This window comes from Medicago sativa, chromosome 7 (genome assembly GCF_051527215.1).
Source record: "Medicago sativa cultivar Bolivia chromosome 7, Bolivia_mono, whole genome shotgun sequence".
Lineage (NCBI taxonomy): Eukaryota > Viridiplantae > Streptophyta > Magnoliopsida > Fabales > Fabaceae > Medicago > Medicago sativa.
In genome coordinates, this window is record NC_140755.1 from 55,295,035 (window position 1) to 55,313,261 (window position 18,227).

Genomic DNA, 18,227 nt, shown 5'->3' on the forward strand with positions numbered 1-18,227 from the left:
TCATATATAAACACATAAGAGGGGCGGGCGAGCTGAGCTAGCGTATTGTTTGCGATTTGCGTTTTCTTGAATCTTTTGTTACCAGTTGCTGCTCTAATAGGACGACCCTGATCTTTCATCTTCTGAAAAAGAAGATGAAGAGGAAGCTAACCTCTACTTGGTGGCAGATATATAACCAGATAATGAATCATGTTCAGAAGATGACAATGTATTTTCTAACTATCCCTTTGATTTAGAACCAGCTTATGACAAACTACTTACAGACACCTCTACTCTATTAAAAAAGTATGAAGTTTTAAGAAGCAAAAGTCACAAATTGCAAAACAGATGCAATGTGCTCAAAGAAGATAAGTTGAAATTAATTTAAGTGTATGAAGAGCTTCCAGTTGAAATTCAAAATTTGATTAATTCAACAGGTTGGAACTACAAATTTTTCACTAAACTTGTTTATTTTTTATATGAATATTTCTGTCCATTACATAAAGAAAGTAAAAGTGGGATGGCATAAATGTAAATGAAATATTTAATATATATATACACGGAGAACTTTGTAGAATTTTTTGAACAAAGAGCACATAGCTTCACTTTATTCAGGAACTTGACTAATTAACATGAAAATAACTTCATTGAGAGAAAAGAATGTACACAATTGGTTTTATGAAGCATAAGTTTTTTATAGATTTTTACCTTCAATAACTTGAAGGTACACAACTGAATAATATACCTTGAAAGAGAGTCTGGGATTCAAGGACATTATTATGCAGTGTGTGTGATATTAACAACCCTATGCAATCTCTCAAGAATTCCACTAGCTTTTCTCTTAGCCCTTGAAGTTCCACTTTTTGCAAGTTCAGAAATTGTTCTGTGACTGTTCTCCTCTTCCTTTATTTCCCTCAACTTGGATCTATCATAAAGACATATAGTTTGAAGGATTGCAACACAGTTCTCCTTATTGCGTTCACACGAGCTCTCTCGCATAATGCTTAGCAAACAAGGAACAGCTCCAAGCTCTGCCATTTCAAGGACAGCCTTCTGATGAGTCGAAAGTAGGGCAAGGATAGCTAGTGATTCGTCGACGTGAACTCGGTTTTTCATCTTTGCCATGATCACTCTAACCGCACCATCTTTCACTGCTATTGCTTTGTTGTCATGCATCATACATAAAGTGAATATTGCTGAAGCAACATCCTTCATAGCTAAGGGATTCCCTTCTTCCAATAGGTCGATAAGTGGTTTTAAGGCGTTGGATTTTCCTATAAGCTCTTTGTTTGAGTCTAGTGCTGATAACGTGAAAAGGGTTGCTGCAGCATTGGCCCGTGTTTCAATTGTTCCACATCTCAATGCCTTCATGAGGATTGGAATTACCATTGGAATTTCAGCCACTTGTTTCTTGTTGTTGTCATGAATCGAGATATTGAGGAGTGTTGTGATCACATCTTCTTGAAGTTCATGGTTAATACTATCTCCTTCACAAATTGGCTTAAGCAATTGAGGAATTGCGTGATCGAAATCACAAAAAAGTACTCGAAAACAAGGATGCTTCTTTGTCAACAATCTAAGTTGTTTTGCAGCTTCTTTCTGATCACAAAGTGTTGAAGACATTTTCTCAAGCAAACATAAAAAGTGATTCTGATCAGCTTCTTTAGCACCTTCATCACTAATGTAACTAATAGCATTGCACAATTCAAGCCCTTGATTTTTAGACCATTTTTCTATCATTTCCCTTATAAGGTGATTTGGAGTAAGCAGAGTGTGGGAGAGAACTTGATGAGTTTGAGGACATGTCCTATTTCCAGCATTAAACCATCTTTGAATGAAAGGTCTATCATATGTCTGCAAAATTTAAACCAACAAAAATGTCATGTATTGTTTTTTTTACTTAACCATCGGGTTTCTAGGGGACAAGGGGCTCTGGTAATCCAAAGTTTTATCGGCAGGTAACCATAGTCAGACCAAGAACTATTCCCATCAAGATTCAAACTCGAGTTATCCCGAACAATTTGTGATTATTAGACCACTTGTTAAAATATCATGTATTAACCATAAAAGGTAAACAATATAAATTTCATTATTAAACCAGAAAAATCTCCAATTTGTTTTAAATCATCATTGATTGAATAAACACAAATCTTGAAGAATCAATGCTGAGAAAAAAAGAGTGAGACAGAGAAAAGAAAAGGTAGTTTTGGTGGGGAAGGCATCAATGTTAAAATTGGGAGAAAGGAAAAAAGTTAAGAACAATAAAATTTAAATATTCCCTTTTGAGAAAATCAGTCAAAAGTTTTACACAAAGAAACAATCACCACCACCACTCACTCAAGGGTGTCTCAAGAACAAAGAATATTATGTACATTTTTTATTTCCCACTCTTTCTCTTTCCATCTACACACACATTATATATATAAATAAATTCAGAAAAGGTAACATAGTAGATAAAGTGAACACAAAACAAAAATAACTTGAGATTGAAAGAGCATTAAACAACAAAAACAGGAAGGAAAAAAAAATCTATTTTGGATTGAAAGAAAACAACAAAGTAAAGAGAAAACTATAATTCCAAACAATGAAATGACTTATAGAAATATACATTTCTAAGGTTCTGAATGAAGAAAGAACTGAATATATTCCTTTTCTATCTTTACCACACCTTTATGGTCACCAAACATAGAATAAAGTACCAAAATTCCAGCAAAAGAGATAAACAAAAAGCCAAAACCAGAATCAATATCTTACATATCTTCTTCCCTTTAGTTAATTTTAATTCAATCAAAATAAAAAATAAAATAAAAAATCCATTTCTGTTAGGAACATTTTATCCCATTTTTCCTAATGTATGATAATTCATTAACATTTTTTTATAACAGTTCCTAGATATTTACATAAAAAGTCAAACAAGTAACATGCCAATTTTAATGAAATTAAATTATTATTTTTTTCTTATGTTTCCAACATTTTTCTCACTAATAATAATAACTAAGAAAACAGAAAAATTAAATTAAAATTAAAACTAACACACAAAATTTCTGACACTAACCTGACCAGAAGCAACAATGACAGGATCTCTCATAAATTCCTTGGAAAGTGGACATTTGAATTCATCTGGGAAAGTAACATTCTTGTTTATCTTAAAAGACATTGAATTTGAAGATTGAGATTTCTTTCTTAGCTTCAAATCTTTAAGAACACAAAGAGTTTCTTTAGCTTTATCAATTGCTTCAATGCTTATATCTTCATCATCAACAATGGACTTCACAAGCCTCTTCAACTCCTTCTTCAACTCTAAGGCTTTCTTCAACATAACCTCTGGATCAGAATCTAACACCCCTGGTTTTGCCATGTTTATGATGATCCAATGAATTTAGAGATAAAAAGATTCAATTTTGATGATAGCCCAGAAAATTAAAATATTGAATATTGTTCATAGAATGAAGATACAGAGAATATCAGTGAAAACACTCTGTTTCAGATTCTCTCTCTCTACTTAGGTAGCTTCTGAACTGAGTAACAATGAATTGTGTTAAGAGAAAAAGAAAGACAAAACTCATTTGTTAGTGTTTCTCTCACTAGACTTTGTTTTTTTGTTTCTTATATATAAAAAGATCTTACTTCATTGATTTGAGTATAATTGATGCCCAAGTTATTCACAGTAAAATAAGTGAGAGAAAAAGAAAAAAAAAAGTTATATTCTTCTTTGATCTTATCCTACAAGTTTCACATGAGCCATTGGTTAATTTTAGTTGTATTTTTTTTTTTCTTATTTAAAATGATAATAATGCACATCAAGATATTTAAATAGAAAAAGGTTAAAGTTTTAACTTGGTTTCTACTTCTAGAATGAGATTATTTTATAGTTAACAAATTCACCCTTTCATGACTACTTTTTTTTTACAATGGGAAATAGATAAGAAAGCAAAATAGTTAAAAACATATTTTGGGCATCAAATGCAAAATAGTTAATGAATAGTACTCCCTCCGCCCCAGAATAACTGACCCATTTTCTAAAAAAAAGTGTCCCAAAATAACTGACTCGTTTCAATTTTCAATACAACTTTCATCATTTCCAATACAATATAACACTAAATAATACTACTTTTATCATTCTCAATACAATATATTCCACTTTCCCCTTTATTTATACATTTTTCTTAATATGTGTGAAAAACAAAAGTGTGTCAATTAAATTGGGACAGAGGTAGTATTAGTTAATGTCAAATCAATCAAACTATTTCAATTTAAACTCTAAATAAAATTATTTTGTTTAGAGAATAATATTTTGTCAAAATTTATTTACCTTTCACTGTAATTATGAATGATAATCCTCTTTACTCTTGAACTTGACCAAAAAAAAATATTGGATGGTTTATTAGAAGTTTTGATTACAAAGTATTTAAAATTTTACATCAAGAGAAAGAGTTAAATTTTGGTTTGTTGTATAACTATTTTTAGATTAAAGATGGGGTGGAGAGAAGTCAAGATCATCTGTAACGCCTTATTTTATTATTTATTTATTTGATTGAGTTTAGAGTCTTTTTATAATTTAATTGATTTATTTATTTGATGGGTGATATTTTTGTTATGTGTTGATATTTATTAGTAGCCCCTATTTTTATATTTAGTGGAGAATTATATTTAGTGGAAAAATATATTTAGTGGAAGAATATATTTAGTGGGAGAATATAATTAGTGGAAGAATATATTTAGTGGAAAAATATAATTATTTAGAATAATGAGGCTTTGGGGCAGAATTGATTTAAGAGAAAATAAGTAGGTTAAGGATTTATATATAAAGAGGAGAGTCAGAGTTAGAAAATAAGGATTACGTGCAAACTGTTTTTGGGAGAAAGAGGAGAAACCTAGAGAAGAGAAGAACCAGAGAAGAGAAGTCTGTAGAATCCTTGCAATCAATCAATCTAAGGTAAGGGTGAGACTATCATTCAATAATCTTGAGTCTATGATTCTGAAATTTCATTTAACATGTTGTAGGTTTGGTACACTGAGTAATGCACCAATAGATGGAGTTCCATAGTTGGTGGCTATGTTAATGGTAGCAGAGCAGACCTCTCCCAGTACGGTGTGGTTCGGGGACGAACCAAGCGGAAGCTGGTGGGCATGTAACACCCACAACTGACGAGGACAGGGGAGTGGTCGTCGGTGCACAAGGCACGATAATGAGCGACTCCCGACAGTTTCTAGAGGAACCGAATCACATCGGAATGATAGGGATCCTGAGGCCGTGTAGGTATGGGACTACATGGTTGAAGGAAGGTTTATAAGAATTGTTTGGTACTACCTATATCAACAAGATGCATCTTCTTTTCGATAGCTCATTCCATAAGAACTTCACAGTTAAGCGTGCTTGACTTGGAGCAATTTTGGGATGGATGACCTACCGGGAAGTTTCCCGGTAAGCGTGTGAGTGAAGACAAAACACGCTGAAAGACTCGTGTTGGTTTGTGGGGTCAGTCGGCCTTGGAGCAATTTTGGGATGGGTGACCTACCGGGAAGTTTCCCGATAAGCGTGTGAGTGAGGACAAAACACGCTGAAAGACTCGTGTTGGTTTGTGGGGTCAGTCGGCAATCCTGAAAGCAGTCTGGGATGTTACAATCTCTATTTTGGATCTCCTCAATTTCTTTCATTTTTTAAAAGAAAAAGGGATCAATTGTGTTCTCTACTTCTCACTTCATGACTTAAAAATATCACATCACCATATATTTTTAACGTGTGTTTGTTTCAAGTGTACCAAATTTATTCCTAGGAATAACATTCCTTGGAATATAAAGATGGGCATATTATTCCAAGGTATTTAAAAAAAAGATGTTTGGTTAACATTATAATATTCCAAAGAACCTTAAAAATAGGGAATATAATAGGTAATTACACATAATTTTATTCTCATCTCCATGGAAACTTTATTCCCACCATTTTCTTTGGGAAAAATTTTCTATTCCCAGGAACGTTTTATACCCGAGAATAAAATTTAGTAAACTTGTAACAAACATAGGCATATGCATTTTTATGATTTTATTCCCAGGAATCTACAAATATAACTTGAAACAAACACAGTTTAATTTTAAACTCAAATTTGTAAATAAAAATTAAAGAAGTATGCGAGGGATATTTATTTACGCACGCCACATTTGTAAATAAAAATTAAAGAAGTATGCGAGGGATATTTATTTACGCACGCCACAGAACATGAAAATAATTCTTTTTTGTAAGGAACATGGAATAATTCATATATAGTAAACGTTTATTCAGTATTATAATTATCTTCCTCTTCGATAAAAAAGAAACGTGGTGTTGCGAATAGAAATTATTTAACTTTTTCTAACACGTATTTTCAATTTCAGAATTACGTGTTGTTAAATATATTAGCAAGACACTTCCTAGTTTTTGTTTCTACAAGAGACATTTTCTAGCTCTACAGGCTAACTTCTGAAAGTAACACATTTTTGAATGTGAAAAAGTTTTGCTTTGAGGATGGAACGCGTATAGTTCAATAAATGTAGCACTAAAATTGTCAAATATATTGAACTGCATGAAAGGATCCGTTAATAGAAATGCAGAGTACTACCATTAAGGGCCATTAAATACTTCTCCCTCCCTATGTCAAGTCGGCAAAAATATTATTCTAATTTATAAGTGGATATAATATAAATGAATAATTAATGTTATTTTTCTTATCATATCTTTAATTATTTACTACCTTCGTCCCTAATTATAAGACCCTTTTAAGAAATTTGTTTGTCCCTTTTTATAAGACTCATTTGCTATTTCCAACTACATTAATTATTTCTTTACATACATGCTCTTGTTTATTATGCATCTTTTTCTTCAATCAACAATAAATAGCATGTTGAAAACATAAATTAACTCTCTCTAAAGGATAAAATTGTAAAAACAATAGTGATTACAAACAATTTTAATACAAACTAGTCGAGATACCCGTGCTACAGCACGGGTAGCGCGGCTTCGCCGCGCTGTATGGCCGCGGCTCCGCCGCGTGTCGCGTCTCGGATGCACTTGGCATAGTGATTTTTTTTGTCTATAGTGAAAAAATGTAAAGCATTTAAAGCATAATAATGTATATATTGATCGTTAGTAATAAAAAATTATAAAATAATTAAATTTTAATATGAACAATTATATATATTAGATTTTAGTATTGATGATATTAAAAAACCTAATAAATAAAAATAATCATAGTTTTTATTTACTAATATGTTTTGGTGTGAAAAATACTAATAAGCATCCCGTGAAAAATCATAATTAATTGATTATACAATATTGTTATCTTAAAATATATTTCATAAATAAACATATGCTAACATATTCCCGTAAAAAAAATACAGTGAGATATATTTTTGTTAATATATAGTTCATACGCTCATATATATTTTATCAATATATATAGTTCTCATTAGATTTCAGAAATAAGAATATACTAATATATTCCCGTAAAACAAACATATACTCATATATATTTTTATTAATATATAGTCCATACACCCACATATACTTTATTAATATTAATAAAACTTAGGCAGTCGCAGTATTTAAATAGAGATATTAAAAAATACTAATTTTTTTGAAAGATTAAAAAATACTAATTAAAACTGATCACTCGTTATAGTTACTAAAATGGGTCTCATGTTACAATTGTACACTCCAACGAGTTTTTTATTGATACATTTTTTATTTTTTAAAAAAACAATGGAAAAAATTGAAGTGTGATTAATCATAGTATATTATAATTTTTTTGTTTGTTTTAGTATTGACGATATTAAAAAAAATGAAAATACATTTCACAAATAAACATATACTAACATATTCCCGTATAAAAACATATAGTGAGATATATTTTTATTAATATATAGTCCATACACTCATATATATTTATCAATATATAATTCCCATTAGATTTCAGAAATAAGAACATACTAATATATTCTCGTAAAACAAATATATACTCACATATATATTTTTATTAATAAATAGTTCATACACCCACATATATTTTTTCAATATATTAATAAAACTTAGGCAGTCGCGGTGTTTAAATAGAGATATTAAAAAAATACTAACTAAAATTGATCACTCGTTGTAGTTACTAAAATTGGTCCCGTGTTACAATTGTACACTCCAATGATTTTTTTAGTGATACACTTTCAAAAAAAAGGGAAAAAATTGAAGTATGATTAATCATAATATATTATAATATTGTTCTTGTTTTAGGATTGACAATATTAAAAAAGCTAATAAATGAAAATACATTTCATAAATAAATATATACTAACATATTCCCGTAAAAAAATATAGTGAGATATATTTTTGTTAATATATAGTTCATATTCTCATTTGTATTTTATCAATATATAGTTCCCATTAAATTTTAGAAATAAGAATATATTAATATATTCCCATAAAACAAACATTACTCATATATTTTTATTAATATATAGTCCATACACCCACATATATTTTATTAATATATTAATAAAACCTAGGCAATTGTGGTGTTAAATTAGTGATATTAAAAAAATACTAATTAAAACTGATCACTCGTTGTAGTTATTAAAATGGGTCTCGTGCTACAATTGTACACTCCAACGGGTTTTTTAGGGATACATTTAAAAAAAACAACAGAAAAAATTGAAGTATGATTAATCATAGTATATTATAATATTGTTCATGTTTTAGTATTGACGATATGAAAAAAGCTAATAAATAAAAATAATCATAGATTTTATTTACTAATATGTTTGAGTGTGAAAAATATTAATATGTGTCCCGTGAAAAAACATAATTAACATATTTTATAATAGTGTTATCGTAAAATACAAAATCATATACTGTTATAACAACAACACTTGTTAGGTTCCTCTAAAAAAAACTTGTTAGTAAAACTGAATTGAAAATTAGTAGAGAAATGGAGTTGAAAATGAAGAGAGAAAATGAAAAATGAAGAAAGATGGTAAGAAAAAGATAAGAGAGGAGAGTGAGATTGAGAGAGAAAAGTTTATTAAAATAAAGGTGAGAGAAAAGTTTATTATTAAATAAATATAGATGAAAGAGAAAAGTTTATTACTATAAATAAAGAAAGATGAAAGAGAAAAGTTTATTATTAAATAAAGAAATGTGAGAAAGTGGGATGAGAGAGAAAATTTTATTATTAAATAAAGATAGGTGAGAAAGTGAGTTTTAGTAAAGTGAGTTTTGATAGTAGATTTGACAAAAATAACCTTAAAGTTGTAAAGGAAAAAATTTGAAAGAAAATTAGGTATGGGTAGTTAAGTAACTTTGGTAGTACTTTGTTTTTATATAGGGGAATTAGTCACTTTAGTCCCTGAATGGGAGAGGATTCGTCACTTTAGTCCCTGAATGAAGAGAAATTGCAAAACAGTCCCTGCATGGTCAATTTCAGGGACTAAAGTGACTAACAGAGTCTACATTCAGGGACTAAATTGATTAACGAAGTTTGCATTCAGGGACTAAATTGACTAACAAAGTCTACATTCAGGGACTAGTTTGCAATTTATCTGCATTCAGGGACTAAAGTGACGAATCCCTTCCGATTCAGGGACTAAAGTGACTAATTCCCCTTTTATATATTGTTAGTAGATATCCACTATCTTAATTTCCGTGATTTTGACAGATGTAGTGTTACTTTTTCCTTTTCCAAATTTTTGACTTATCTTTCCAAAACCATTAATGAAAGATAATTTTGTAAAATTACTTATAATTTATTTTTCTCATGCACAACTAATTGCATTTTTTTAATCAATGTAAAATAGTCAAAACGACTTATAATTTAAGAGGAAGGCAGTACTAATTTCTGATTCTCACATTTTTGTCCAAATGTCAATCAAATACATTATACTTTTTTCTTATTTTTATAACCCATAGTTTAGATGTTTTACTTCAAACATCTATTTATCTTATATTATTATCATTTTAATTTATTAAGAACGTTTAGACGGGATTATCATAATCTCTTATTATAGTTTGATCAAAGTTTGCAACATGCAGCAATGTTAAAATTCTAAAAGAGAGATTATTTTTCATTTAGGTCTCACAAAGTTTAAAGGATCGATCTTTGCAGTTATGTGTGAATGATATTCAAATTAAGAAAAAAATCACCATTTTAAATTATCAACAAATCATGTTTACTTCCTTAATAATTGTAGTTAAGAAATGTGTAAAATATTGATGAATAAATACGATAGTATTTTATATAAATTATTCAAAAAATATTGTGTATGGTTATAAACTTTAATTTTTATTACGGTGTAATATGTTAATATTTTTTGGATGCCAAAATGGCTAAGAATTTATAGGATGTTGGTCAACTATACAAATGGTGATAAAAAGGGGGGAAATACTTGGGTGCCATTAATGGCACCGTGCCATTACATCCTGACTATTGATGGCACCCAAACATAAAAAGGGATCTTCATCCAGCAAGCTTGAGTGTGGAAGAAGATTCCAAAACATGCATATATTAAGATGGTAGCATGTCAATCGAGTTAACCCATATTTTGATTGGAAGTATAATTTTCATATGGAAAAAAACAAATTAAAAATAATTAACTTTTCATACTAGAAAAAACCTAATACTAGTATTATTGAATTGGAATGCTGACAAGTAAGGGAAGTGGGTACTACTAGCGACCATGACAGATAAGTGATAGTTCATCCTCCTTCTCATTTCCAAAAAAAAATGAGAGAGAAACATACCCATTTTATTTGTGTTAACTTTGATTCTTAAGGAAAATGAGTTTTGATACTTCGAAGTTTGGTTAAAAAGTGATTAAAATCAGATAAAATATTGTTCCATTCAAAAATCAAACTCACTTTATTCTGAATAATTCGTCTTTAATGAAATTCATTACCACTTGAACTCAATTGTTTGATTAGAAATACATTTTTGGAGAGGAAAAAGAAAAGAGAAATACATAAATTAACATCATTTCATTATTTTTCATTTGGAACATTATACATAAAATTAAATTGGTATTTTTTCTTTATGCAAAGCAATTAATTTGGTCTTTGTTTAGTGGTTAGGGGGAAGTGTAGCAAAGAGTGAAGGAAATAGATGGGTTGGGTCCCACATGGCCCATTCTGAACGCAATCACGGACTCCACGTACTTAACAGCTGGCATAACGCGTGGGTTAAATAAAAACTTGCTTTCTACTCGTCTCCGCCAATGGGATCTTTTCTGCTACATCAGGTACCATGTTAAATCATTGTACCCATTCCAATAAAGAATTAAAATTATCATTTTAACCCATTAATTTTATCTATTTGCCATTACGGTTCTTCTATTTCTGAATTTGTTACTATTTTTTAAATTGTTAAATTATTGTGTATGGTTAAATTATTGTTCCTGTGAACTTAACTCAATTGGTAAAGACAATGCATGGTGTATGAAAGGTTTGGGGTTCGAACCCCGGACACCAAAAAAAAATTGTCTTTTGTACTACTATTCAAAAAATGTAAAAATTGTCTTTTTGTAACTATTGTTGGTACGAATAAGTGTAGCTGGAAGGTTATTGATCACGATGATTATAACGGGTGTCTTCTTGAGCTACACTTATTCGTAACCACAATAGTTAAAATTTGATGTGGGTACGAATAAGTGTAGCTGGAAGGTTATGGGTACTACTATTTAAAATATCAAATTTTCATAATTTTTTTAATATATTATTCAAAATATTTAAGCTCAAAATTATATATTGGTATGCTTAATATGTTCAACTGTGTCATGTATTATGGGACGGAGGGAGTAATCTTTGCTCTAAACCAAGGAAAAAGATCCATTAATTTTTGTTTACTTGTCTGCATTGCCCGGTTCATGGTTCCCTACATCAGCTTCTATAATTAGCTTCTGATCTGCTGTCACACCTGGCAGCATTATTTGATTTTGACACGTAGACTACTAGTCTTGGACACGTGGCTCGTCCGTGTCATTCTCTGACACAAGATTCCTGAGAACAATAAACTTACGGGTCCCACTAAGTATTCAATGAATATTCAATGCAACGGAAAACTGGTCAAAGAAAAAGATAACGGAGAACGGTGGTTTAGTTTATGCAGAACAGAACCGGGTCCAACGAACCGGACCGGTTCGACTTTGGGGCTCCTAGATGCCGTCATGCCGCCGCAAATTGCAACTAATAATCGCTTGCTTGCATGGGTGTGAATCCGTAATTTCCTCTTATTCTCATTTACTTAAAATCTTTTTATTTTGTTTTTTCTGATTTAAATTTCTTTTAATAATTTTTTTAGGGGTTCTTTTAATAAAGTTGTTAAATTATGTGTCAGTCTACTATATGAGATTCTCCGGTTCATTTACAAATTGAAATGTTTTCATATAGTTGTTTTATAAGAATAAATTAATGATACATTTTATGAATAAATTGAAAAATAAAATTTATTTTGCTAATATTTTTGATCAATAATATTTAATTAAATCAATGATTGGAAAATAAATTTTAATTAAAAAAATTAGGAAATAATTTTTTTCTTGACAAAAAATGATAGGAAATAGCTTTTTTTTTTTTCCTTTAGAAAAAAGGCTTAAATATATTTTTTCGTCCTTTATCTTTTACCGAAAATTCGATTTGGTCCTTTATGTTTTCTCAAAATCATTTTTGTCCTTTATTATTTTTAAAACGTGGTGTTTTAATCCTTTAGACATACCAAAATGAATGAAAATAAGAACTAAAATATCACCTTGTAAAACGATAAAAGATTCTTGTAAAAAAATAAATAAAGGACTAAAAGGAATTGAAAAACAATAAAAAATCAAAACGAATTTTCATCAAAAGATAAAGGACAAAACATATATTTCATCAAAAAAAAAAAGGACAAAACATATATTAAAGCTAAATATTTTTTTTTTTACCAAAGCAAACTTAACTGATATCATTAATTAAAAAAGATTCAATACAAGGAGGACAAATCTCAAAAACACGGCGATTAGGCCAAGAACTTGTCACCCTAGCAATCGTATGAGCAGCCATGTTCGTTTGACGCCTCACAAATTTCACGTCAAAGTTGGAAAATAAAGTTAGCATAGACTTAATAGAAGAGACTATAACATTAAACTTTGATATACCACTACTTCGGTCTGAAATTCGATCCACTAGAGTACGAGAATCCAAGCCAAAAAAAAACTTATTCAACTAATAATTTAAAGATTAAATTTACCGGTACATATCGAATTTATTCATGCACCTTAGGATTTGTCATATACTCCCTTACTATTTGAGAATAATATCAGTTAGTAGGGACATTACATTATACTGAGTTGAGGTTTAAACCTTGAATTTTTCACTTATTCGCCTTTTGAAATTCTAGTTAATATCCTACTTAACTAAAAAAAAACATGCATTTCACTTTCAAATTTTGCTTTATGTTGGGTAGTGGTGATGCATATGCATGTTAACACCAACAAAATAGTTGGTCGAAATCATGTATTGGCCACTCAGCTGATGACAAAGTATTTGTCAATCGATTTGATCAGAATTTGCTAACAGCTGAACGTGATTGTCAAATCTATATGGCCTTAAGTTTGTTATTGAGTATTATTAATACATTCATGGTAATGTTGAATAAAAGCTTTATAAACAGTAACGTAGACATTTGTGAAGAAGTTGAAGGTGATTTTGGAGAGAATAGAGAAATGGAAGTTGTGCAATTAAATTAAGGGCAATTTGTGAGTTGACTAATAAAAACTTGAACAAACATTTCCTGCTACATTAATTGGAATAGTAAAGTTTAGCTCACAACTCAACTAATTAGGCAAGATACGTGTTGATCTAGTTAAGAACGTAGGCGAGGATTTATTTTCCTTAAAAAAAAAAAATAAGGTTATAGTCAATTGATATAAAATTGCTACAAGAAATTTTACATATGGAAAATTTTAGTGACGGCAACTAAAACCTACCCACAATCAACAAGTTGATAAAAATGGTATGTATAGGTCTTTTGTACTAGAGAAAAATTTCAATCCGTGAATATATACATACATTTATGTTCGTGGGTGTGCTTCTCTAAAAAATAGTTTGTGGGTGTGCTATTGTTAAAGATTCTTAGATATTATTGATAAATTTTATTTTGTGTATAATTAGATTATTGTTAAAAAATTCTTAGATATTGTTGACAATTTTTTATATATTGTGCATAGCTAGCTATTAGTAATTAGTATATTACTTAATAACAAAATGATTGAGTTCAAGTTGTTAATAAGCTCATCTTAGGATGAATCGTTTGGAAGAATCTGAATTTGATTTTTGAGTAAACAATTCTTAGTCTGAAATTACTTATCATTGGTGGAACTCTGGATTACCATAACCTCATTCATCTGATAATCAAAGAATTAACACAAAAAAGTACTATTATTTAATGTATATATTTACATATTTAACAACAAATTCGTAGAATTTCCCTAAAAAGCTTTTGGCAGTTGCATAGTGGCGACATACTCTAACTTATCAAACTTTAATGCAAATGTTATTCACGACATGTAAGTTTTAGGACTAGTTCCTATTGAGGCCTAACAAGTTAAGAAATTTGTGAATGAATCATAGGCGAACATAGTGTAGAGCCTGTTGATTTGGTTGAAAACACAAATCAACCATTTCAGTTGATGGTTCCAAGAAAGAAGAAGAACAAATTAAAGCAACAACATATTGAGGTTAGCAAATGGTTCAAGGTAGGTGTTTCCAATCGCTCGTCAGGTCAATAAATCTTTGGTATGTAGTGACTGGTGACGTTTAGTCTGAGAAAGGACACTTTTTTCCCACCATGGGAAAATGCCATTTCCCAGGACAGGTGGCGGTTCCAACCAGTTGAAGAATAAAATAAAATAAAAATTAAATTAGTATTTTAATCCTTTTTTCTAGTTTGCCTCCCCCAATTACTAATGTACAACCCTAAACTCTTTCCACCTTCGGTTCATCTTGTTGGACGAATCAAAAAGGGAAAATCCAACAACTTACATTATATCATCTTCTTTGTTGATTTTTTATTTTTAATTCTTTCTACCTTCATTCCCTAGTTCATCTTCTCCGTTGACAATTTTCTCCCTCGACAAATCCAACGATAAACTCCAACAATCTAAATTTTGTTGTTGTTGAATCAAGCAAAATCCATCAGATCTATCACCGGTAAGTGTTTATCCGTCGACGGGCTCACAACCACAACATCCTAACTTCGATTTACAACACGAATCCGAATCGGTTTTGACATATCTCCAGATCGAGCTGGGATTATAATTGGTGTTGCTTGATGAATTCATTTTTTTTGTTAAACGAAGCTTGAAGAATGAAGACGAATGAAACCATAGGATTATAAGAATGAAGAAGCATTTTTTTTTTTCGCAAGGAAGAATGGAATGCAAAAGCTTGAATGGCGATAAGAACTTCTGGAAAATACAAGGTCAAGCGTGAAGACAAACAAAATTATTATTTAATTAATTCATACAAAAAAAACAATAAAACAAACAAATACTAAATTATTACTCCCTCCATTCCTTTTCTTTTGATGTTTTAGCTCTTGACACAAGTTTTAAGGAGTAATTAAAGTATATAAATATTTGTGTGTTTTTTACTTAAATGTCCTTATTTATCATTAAATTCACATGTGATAAACCAAAGGTCATAACTACTTTAATAGTTTATTGTGTTTTCCAACAAGGGTAAACTTGAGAAAACAATAATAAATTCACTAAAACATCAAAAGTTTTGGAATATAGTTGAAGTTCTAAAACATCAAAAGAAAAGGAATGGAGGGAGTATTATTTAATTAATTGGTGGGGTCAGAATTATTCTTACACAATGACCAACAACAAGTTGCAACAATTACCACTTCTTCCATCTCAACTATCTAATTAAAATACTATTAAATCTATGGCTGTAAAGGATACTTTCGGGAAGCACTTCAGTGCCATAGTCCATTGGTGCCATTGTGCCATTGCCCCAATCAGATTTTGACACGTGGCAATGCTAATTAAAATAATAAAAAAACAAAAAAGGCAAGTTTAAATGAAATAAAAAAAAAACTTGATAGAAAACCATGTCCTCCTGTTTCACCAAAACAACACTACATTCCACGAACTGAACAACCTCAGTTTCTACCAAAAAACAAACAGTTCAACTAAAAATGTTACAAACAAAAACAAAAAGAAGAAAAAAAAGATGAAGAAGAAGAAGAAACATACCGCGGCTACAGTGGCGCTGCTTCTCTCTTACCACCACCACAACCAGCACACATTATCCTTCTCACCATTCTTAGCCTCATCAGCTCCACCCCTTCACCACTTGAACGCATCCCATGATTTGAATTTGAATTTTAAATTAATCAAAACCAATCTTTGTTGCTATGCAGCATAAGGGGGGAATCCTTTTTCTACTTCATCTTCTCATGTTTCAACGCAAGCTGTCAAAGTGTGTCCAAGACAAATCCCTTTTCATGTGTTTCAACCACCATAAGTCATAACCAGACGAGTTGACTCGGCGGTGGTTATTTTGTGTGTGTGTTTCATTGTCTTTTTTAGTGAGCTTTTGATTTAGTTAAAATTCAGATGGTTTGGTTTGTTCTAAGATTTGGTTAGGAAAATCATGACAAGCCTAAACAATGATTCTCCAAACAAGACAGTGAAAGTGAAGAAGCTCCCAAGGAAACCACAAATGATGAGCTATGGAAAGAAAATTGAGTAAAACGAACCACCGCCGAGTCAACTCGTCTGGTTATGGTGGTTGAAACATAATACTTCGTGGGATTTGTTCTTTTCACCGAAACAAAATCAAAATACAAAATTAACACACAAATTTTACATTTTCATCGCTATTTTTTCAGATATTTCACCATGGGATGCTGATGTTTTTTCAGATATTACGGCGAAAGGAAGAGAACCAGGATGATGAAGATGAATAGGGAAGGATAAGAAGGGAAGGGAAAAAAATCAGATATGCTGATGTTTTTTTTTATTTTATTTAAACTTGCCTTTTCTGTTTTTTTATTATTTTAATTAGAACTGCCACGTGTCAAAATCTGATTGGGGCAATGGCACAATGGCACCATGCACTATGGCACTGAAGTGCTTCCCGATACTTTCCCATCATGGGAAAAAAGAGTTTGTTCCCATACTAAACGTCACCGTAGTGACTAGTTGTACCTCATGCATTTAGGCATTTCTTTTTGTTTTCGTATTTCTTTTCCCAGTTTTGTTTTTCTAGAGGGTTTTGACTTTAGTCCTCCTCTTCTTTTAATATATGACTAGGTTGCTACGACAAACGACTCATTTGCATCTCATCTTTCGCTTAAAAAGAAATTGAACTTCCCATAAAAAAATAGTAGAACTAATTAGGATTATCTTATATATATATATATATATATAATACTCCCTCCAGCCCTATATGTAAACACCATTTACATCTAATAAAAGGGTGCTTAGATATAGGAACGGAGTGTAGTTTGAAAGAGAGCTATATTTAGAGTCATTTTTCTTCTTTAAAGATACTTACAATTATGAACAGAGAGAGCATTGATGAAGTCAAAACGGATTTCATGAGTATTTTACTTGATTGGGAAGACACGGTGAGCAAAGTTTTATCCCAATCAAAGGACCACTGAATTGGACAGTTTTGAATTTAATATCCTACGTAGAAGAAAGGGGCATGCCCAAGACCTTGGAAGGTGGGGTATATTGATAGAGACAATCTGTCTCTCACCTATTTCTCTCAAAGTTGTATTAAATTTTGACAAAGAGAATTCAATGGAGTCATGAAAATTATGTTGAAAGCCTTTGTTTTTGGCATGAAAATTATGTTTAAATGATGTCAGTGTTCCACCCACTTACATTTTCTTTTAAGAAGCAAAAACAATTGTATTAGAAAGTTGATGTGTCTAAAATGAAACTAACAAAATGCTATAGAAAGAGGTCCAAACGAACAAAATCAATAAGATCATTGTAAAAAAAGAAAAACAAACTCATTAAGTTGTGAAATAACAAAGACAAGCAGGATTATTCTACCAAGAAATCAACTCAAAAGACAAGTTCAATTTCTTAGCTTTTAACCACCTAACAAATAAAGACTTTTACTTTAACAATTACATCAAAGCCGATTTCTTATGAAAATAAATGTGAGAAATTATTTCTTTCTAAATGATCATAATGCAAACCAGCCAAATCTATTGTAAAATGAAACAATCACCCAC

The 18,227-nt window shown here is 30.6% G+C and overlaps 1 protein-coding gene across 1 annotated transcript; it reads right to left on the minus strand.

Moving 5' to 3' along the window:
• Positions 1 to 606: 606 nt before the first annotated feature.
• On the minus strand, positions 607 to 3,562 carry LOC146906882 (U-box domain-containing protein 9-like). The gene is made up of 2 exons (XM_085723081.1): positions 3,035 to 3,562; positions 607 to 1,833 (listed from the first exon to the last, which is right to left on the minus strand). The coding sequence occupies exons 1-2, from the start codon at positions 3,335 to 3,337 to the stop codon at positions 757 to 759; spliced, it is 1,380 nt and encodes a 459-aa protein (XP_085579207.1). The 5' UTR covers positions 3,338 to 3,562; the 3' UTR covers positions 607 to 756.
• Positions 3,563 to 18,227: the final 14,665 nt, after the last annotated feature.